The following is a 7,598-nucleotide window of genomic DNA, read 5'->3' on the forward strand; positions in this document are numbered from 1 at the left end:
TAGATAGAATGTGAGGGAGGCCGAGTCCTATCCCTGTGCTGTCTAAAAAAGGGATACTGAGTAAGGGGTATTGGAGTAGTGGTGGAACCCGGGCCTCTAGGGCTTTGGTTGATTCATAGGCTGTGACTTCAGGTCCAGTGTTGGGGATGGGGGTTGGAGGCCTCCAGCTTCTGTGAGCCAAGAGGCTGTCCTGGCCCTGGGAAAACAGGTAGGAGGCTACAAGAGTCACCAAGCCTAGGGTGAGGCAGGCCAGGAGACAGGAGTCCTGATCCCAGCCCTTGTTCTGCCACTGCCTTGCCCCATGACCTGGGGTGAGCCATGGTGTCCCTCAAAGCCTCAGTTTCCCCTTCTTGAAAAAATAGAGAGGAAGACATTTCAGTCTCTGGGAGTCCCAGTTCTCGCTTCTGTGGGTCCCACAGACTCAGACCTTCCCTGTTCCCTCAGGTCACCACTACAGCAAGGAGTACATCGACATCAACCCCCTGAGGAGACTCCCCGGCCTCAAAGATGGAAAATTCATCTTATCCAAAAGGTAACAGTCTTCTCCAGAGCCCTTCTGCTACCTGTCCCTGTTCTTCATGGGAGACTCAGTGGGAGCATTTATCTTTTTTACTATGGAATATTTTCACACAAACACTAAAGTAAAATGGATATTAACTAATGACAGTTTAAATCCCCATGAACCATCACCCAGCTTCAGCCACTGTCAACTTGGGGTCCACTTTGCATTATTTGTACCTCCCATTTCCCCACCTTCCAGATAACCCATCATTTCATCCATAAATGTTTTAAAATGTACCTCTAAGAAATAGGACTCTTTTTTTTGAGTCTGAGTCTCACTGTCGCCCAGGCTGGAGTATAGTGGCACACTCAAGCCACTGCAGCCTCGACCTGCTGGGCTCAGAGGATCCTTCTGCTTCAGCCTCCCAAGTAGCTGGAACTACAGGTACATGCCACCACAACAAGCTAATTTTTTTATTTATTGTAGAGCCAAGATCTCGCCAAGTTGCTCCTGGACTCAGGCAATCCTCTCACCTCTGCTGCCCAAAGTGCTGGGATTACAGGCGTGAGCCACAGAGTCCGGCCAGATAGAGCTCTTTTTTAAAAAAATCACAATACCAGGCTGAGTGTAGTAGCTCAAGCCTGTAATCACAGCACTTTGGAAGGCTAAGGCGAGAGGATTGCCTAAGCTCAGGGGTTCGAGACCAACCTGGGCAACTTGGTGAGACCTCGTCTCTACAATAAAACAAAAAGTAAGTTGGAAGTGGTAGTGCACACCTGTAGTTCTAGCTACTTGGAAGGCTGAGGTGGAAGGATTGCCTGAGCCCAGCAGATCAAGGTTGTGGTGACCGTGAGCATGCCACTGCACTCCGGCCTGGGTGACAGAGTGAGACTCCAACTCAAAAAAAAATCACAATAACATTAGGACACCTCATAAAATTAATAATTCCTGGTTTTCACAAATACCTAGTTCCTATTCAAAAGCCTCTGATTGTCTCATAAATATTTTATTGGCAGTTTGTTTGAATCAGGGCTCAAAGAAGTTCTGACTGTTGCAGCTGGTTGATCTGTTTCTTCTGCCTGGTTACAAACCCGTAGCTCCCTTCATGCCCAAACTTCGACCTTTGCACATGTGTTGTTGTGGATGATAAAGAAGCCAAGTCCTTTGTCCTGTGGGGTTTCCCACACCAGCCATCCATCAGCAGGGCTTGGGACATTCTCCCCAATGCACATGTCCCATCAGTCTCCTCTCCTGTGTCCCTGAGACCTCTGCTCTCCCCAGACACCAAAGAGTTCCCCCACCCCATTGTCGCTGGCCTTCTTGTTGTAGATTCTGTCAGATTCTGTCCCCTCGGGCTCACCAGAGGGATACATCCTCTCCCACCCCATCTAACATAACCCCTAATCTTAAGGATGAAGTCCATATCCTCCTTGCATCTCCAGGGCCTCCATCCATGGCCTCCACAGTGTCTCTAGCTGTTGCACCACCCCCTGCCTGTCCACACCCTCTTTCCAGCAACACCCATGTACTCTCCTGCCTCCAAATTCACCCTGCTCCCTCTTACCCTGGTATTTTAGCAAGTGTTTTCCCCCATCTGGCCTGCCCTTTCTTATGCCATAACCAACTTCTACTCATCCTCATTCTCCTAGTCATCTTACCCTTGTTGATTATCAGACAGACAGTTTGAAGGGAGGCCTTTCCTGGTACCCTTTGGGCTCCTTCTTACCCCAGAAGAATGTCAGTGCCTTGAGTCTACCTGTGGCTGAAGAATCCAGCAGTTGAGCCAAGGCCACACTGGAGTGGTCAGTGTAAGGATGCTTGGGAAGGCAAGGGCAGTGCCCCTCATTGGCTCCTTCTGCAGCATGGCCATCCTCTTCTACCTGTGCCGCAAGTACAGCACACCCTCGCACTGGTACCCGCCAGATCTTCACACGCGCGCCCGTGTGGACAAGTTCATGGCCTGGCAGCACACGGCCATTCAGCTGCCTATGAGCAAGATGCTATGGATCAAGGTGAGCAGGGTCATGTCTGGAACTTGGGGACAGGGAAAAACGAAATCAGGATGCCTGGAGTCCAGTCCTGGCTATGCTGACCACTGGTGAAGTCAAGCAAGTCTCCCTCCCTCTCCGCCCTTCATTATCTCAGCTCCTCCTCCTTCCTTCCTTACAGAGCTGCTAGGAGTGTGGACTGAACCTGGGTATGAAAGAGTCTTGTTTCAAGACTACAAGGGGAAGAGCATGCAGGAGGGCCTGGTATTACAATGTCTTAGACAGGATTCAAGACATTTCACTCTGAACTGGAGAATCTCAGAGTTGAGGGACCCATAGAGATCAGCAAACTTAAAGATGACAGATAGCCAGTACATGTATCCTTACTTCTAACCCTATGCCTGTGACAGACATCACTAATCACTCACGGGATTTATTCCTGCTGGGGCCCTCAAACCCTTCTGAACAAAAGTTGTCCCAGACAACTTCCACCAATGAGAACTGCTAAGAGAAGTGAAATTACATCCTTGGCACTGTTCAATGTCTTCCTAGAAGACAAGACTACAGAGACCTGGAGGGGCAGGTGACACAGGGGTGCAGCCTCCTCTTTCCTCCTCTCCCCAACCCTGGCCATTGCTGATTCCAATGATCACGGGGGAGGAGGTTTCAGCTGAGAAGACAGAGCAGACACTGGAAGAGGTGAAGAACAGCCTGAAGCTGTTTGAGGAGAAGTTTCTGCAGGACAAGCTGTTCATCACTGGGGACAAAATCTCGCTGACTGACTCGGTGGCCCTGGTGGATATGATGCAGGTGTGGGTTGGGGCTATGGTTGCCAGAGTCCAGGCAGAGGGGAACTCTTCTGTGATTAGTGGGACCATCACTTAAGAGTAGGCTGTGAGGCAGTAGAGGCAGGCAGGGCTGCTGTGGGGAGCACAGGAGCCAGGTGTTGGTGTCTGACTTGACCCCGATGCAGTCAGGGAGGATCACAGTCATCCAATGCTTGACAGAGACTCTTCAGTGTGGGAGGAACTGGAGGATGAACCTAGGAAAGGGAGAAGAACACTGCATTTCTCCGTCAGTCCGCCAGGATCCCAGATGCCTCCTCTTCCCGCTGGCTTCTCCAGGGAATGTTTGGAGTCTCCCAAGGTGTCCTCTTTGCCTTGCCTCTTTTTCAGAGCTACAGACAGACAGCTATGCAGGGTAGGTCTCCATTGTGCATTCGGAGGCACCCCTGGCCATGGGGCATTTATGTGGCCTCTACATGCAGGAGAGTGTGGGCCAGATCTGACCTAGCTGCTGTGCAGGATGGCCAGTTTAGATCCTGGTCAATGTGCAATGAAGACCAACACCTGTCTCAAGTATACAGCTCTATGCTTCACACCTACGCCTCATAGTTCATTCACCCCCAACACTTTTGGGTCTCTCAAACATCTTAAGTGCATCTTCCTTCCTTCTTTCCTTCCTTCCTTTCTTCCTTCTCTTTCAGTTGGGGTCTCACTCTTTTGCTCAGGCTGGAGTACAGTGGCACAATCATGGTTCACTGCAGCCTCAACCTCCTGGGCTCATAGCTCATAGTCCTAATAGCTGGGACTACAAACATGTGATACCACACCCAGCTAATGTTTTGATATTTTGTAGAAATGAGCTCTTACTATGTTGCACAGGCTGGCCTCCAATTCCTGGGTTCAAGCAATCCCCTTGCCTTGGCCTCCCAAAGTGCTGAGATTACAGGCATGAGATACAGCACCTGACCTTGGATGCATATTTCTTAATGAGCTGGAAAGGCTGCCTACTGGGTATCCTATTCCAGCCCCTGTGTTTGATCACAATGGGAGGTTCAATGTGTGTGTGGGGGGAACCCTGAGTCTGCCTCACAAACACCTGAAATAAGGGGTTTCCCTGGAAGAAGGCAGGACCTGTGGGAGATCTCAGGCTGGGGAATTAGGAGCCTCTTGGACCAGGGGCCTCCTGAGAGAGAGGAGCAAGACCAGCAGCCAAGAACCCTGGGGGATTCTGGATCCTTCACCCCCACCCATATCTATTACATGGTATGTGACCCCTTATTCAGGCCTTGGGTGTCAGCAGACTGATTCTTTGCAGAGGTGGGGGGTGGCTTCTGAGGCTGTAGGAGAAGACTCAGGTGGGACTGGTCCCCAGGCTGACCACACCTTCCCCTTTGTCTATCCACAGCCCATGGGGGGGCAACCATAACGTCTTTCTCAACAGCTCCAAGCTGGCTAAGTGGCGCATGAGGGTGGAACTGGCCATTGGCTCTGTCCTCTTCTGGGAAGCCCATGAGTGGCTGGTAATGTTGGCAGAGTGGGATTGTTCAACATTGGATCCAATGGTCCAAGAGAGGATCTGTGAGTTTCTGCAGAAGTAAAAGTGATCCCAGAGGCAGCCCATCCTGCAAGGCCTGACTGGTTCAGCCTTCTGAGCTTCCCTCCTTAGGGGAGGTGCTAAAAAGCAACTCTGTTTCTTTTAAGAACTGGGCTCAGGGCTGCTGAGGTAGGGAGAATTGGTGTAGCATAGGGTCTGACTTGGGTGCTTATGGTTTCCTGAAAGAATTTTAAAGTGAAAGGTTAAATATGATAAGATTGTCAATAATAATAGATGATGACTTTGATACCCCACTTTCAATAATAGAATAACTACAGAAGATCATCAAGGAAATAGAGGACTTAACACTATAAACTAACTGAACCTATAGACATGTAAAGAACACTTCTCCCAACAGCAGAAGAAACATTTTCTGAAGAGCACATGACATATTCTTCAGTATAGACCATATATTTGATCATAAAATAAGTCTCAAATTTAGGAAGATCAAAATAATACAAAGTATGTTCTCTGAACACAATGGAATAAAGTTAGAAATAACAAGAGAAGGAAAACTAGAAAATTCACGAGTATGTTGAAATTAAACAACAAACTATTGAACAACCAATGGGTCAAAGAAGAAATCACTAAGAAAATTAGAAAGTACTCTGAACAAATGAAAATGAAAACATAACATATCAAAATGTATGGAAAGTAGTAGAAGCAGTGCTAAGAGGGAAATTTATAACTGTAAACACATACATTAAAAAAAAACAAATTCAAATCAGTAATCTGGCTTTATATCTTAACCAGAGAAAGAGCAAACTAAATGTAACACCAGCAGAAGAAGGGAAATAATAAAGATTAGAATGGAGGTAAAGGAAATAGAGAATGGGAAATACAGAAAACCAATGAAACCAAAAATTAGATCTTTGAAATGATCAACAAAGTTGACAAACCTATTGGGTAACTTAGGAAAAAGACATCTCGAGTAATCCCTTATTTCAATGCCTTTAAACAACAAATAATTTTGAGAATATTGATCCTGTTGGTTATGTTTTAATCTTTTTCTTCATTGTGTAACTAAGAATTATTATGATGGTCATAATTAGGATTATATAAAATACAAGAAAAAGCCACACATTTTTTTAACTGACAAGCCTTCAGCAAGAATAGTCAATTTTTTTAAAAGCCTCAAATTATTCATCAGGAAAGAAAGCAGTAAGCATCCCACTAATCTTACAGAAGTACAGCCATGCGATGGGTGAGCTTTACCCTACTGATTATGTTCTATTTCCATAGTAATCCTACTCACTACTTGCAGAACCATAGGTTCGGACATTTGGTACATGTGCTTGGCCAGGGAGCCAATGGGGAGATGCTTTCGAATGTGGAGAGCCCCTTGTCATGCAACACAGGGCAAGGCTGGAAAGATGGTCACCTCCTTGCCCATCGTGCACGGCATATTCATGGAGAACCTGGTGGTAAGCCATTCATAGATGACCAGCTTCTGGGTCAGTGTTTCCTATGCAGCAGAGCAGCCTTCTTGCTGTGATCTACTGAAAGTTAGCCCTTGAACAAGGATTTGTAGAAAAATTAACCAACTAAAAAAGTAAAAACCAAACAGCAAGAGAGAAGGAAAAAGAAGTTTTCATTCTTAAAGGAGAAAGAAAGAAACACAAACTGTGGACTAGTCTGGGCAACATAGTGAGACTCCGTGTCTACAAAAAAAATTTTTTTAATTAGCTAAGTGTGGTAGTGACACATGTCTGTAGTACCAGCTACTCAGGAGGCTGAGGTGAGAAGACTGCTTGAGGCCAGGAATTTGAGGCTGCAGTGAGCTATAATGCACCTGGGTGACTAGAAACAGACCTTGTTGAGAGAGAGAGAGAGAGAGAGAGAGAGAGAGAGAGACTGAATAATTTTATGTGAACAAATTAGATAACCTAGATGAAACAGAGAAATTCCTAGAAACATATAATCTGCCAAAACTGACTAAAGAAAAAATAGAAAATTTGAATAGATCTGTAACAAGTAAAGAGGTTGAAACATTAATTTTTTAAAATCCCTACAAAGAAAAGACCAAGACTACGTGGTTTCACTGGTGAAATCTACGAAATGCTTAAAAAATTAACAGCAAGTTTTCACAAACTCTTCCCAAAAAATAGAAGAGGAGGAAACATTTTGCAACTCATTCTATGAGGCCAGCATTAATACCAAAGTCACAGAAAGACATCACAAGAGAATAAAACTACAAAGCAATATCCTTATGAATATACACACAAAATGTCTCAGCAAATCAAACCCAGGAGTATATTAAAAAGATCATATACCCTGAACAAGTAGGATTTATCCCAGAAATACAAATGTGGTTCAAATTATGAAAATCAATCAATGTAACACACCATATTAATAGAATTAAAGGACAAAAAACACATGATCTACTTAATGCAGAAATGGCATTTGACAAAATTTAATACTTTTTTATAATAAAATCACTCAGCATGTGAAGATTAAAAAGGAATATCCTCAACCTAATGAAGAGCAGCTATGAAAAACCTACAACTAACATTATACTTAGTGGTGAAAGATTGAATGCTTCACCCCTAAGGTCAGGAACGGGGCGGGAATGTTTACTCTTGCTACTTCCACTTAATATTGTGCTGAAGGTTCCAGCCAGGGCAATAAGGCAAGAAAAATAAATAAGAGGCATCCAGATCAGAAAGAAAGAAGTGAACTATCTCTATTCAAAGATGACATTATATTGAAAATAAGAAATCCTAAGGAGT

The 7,598-nt window shown here is 45.2% G+C and overlaps 1 protein-coding gene across 1 annotated transcript; it reads left to right on the top strand.

Moving 5' to 3' along the window:
* Positions 1-444: 444 nt before the first annotated feature.
* Positions 445-4,873, top strand: LOC103260836 (glutathione S-transferase theta-4-like; the record flags this gene model as incomplete). The annotated part of the gene is made up of 4 exons (XM_008058484.1): positions 445-532; positions 2,364-2,513; positions 3,123-3,302; positions 4,681-4,873. Coding segments are annotated over 4 exons (611 nt in total), but the record flags the coding sequence as incomplete, so codon positions are not given.
* Positions 4,874-7,598: the final 2,725 nt, after the last annotated feature.

Source organism: Carlito syrichta, unplaced genomic scaffold, assembly GCF_000164805.1.
Source record: "Carlito syrichta isolate Samal-C Ts95f unplaced genomic scaffold, Tarsius_syrichta-2.0.1 Scaffold303361, whole genome shotgun sequence".
In the NCBI taxonomy this organism is placed as follows: Eukaryota; Metazoa; Chordata; class Mammalia; order Primates; family Tarsiidae; genus Carlito; species Carlito syrichta.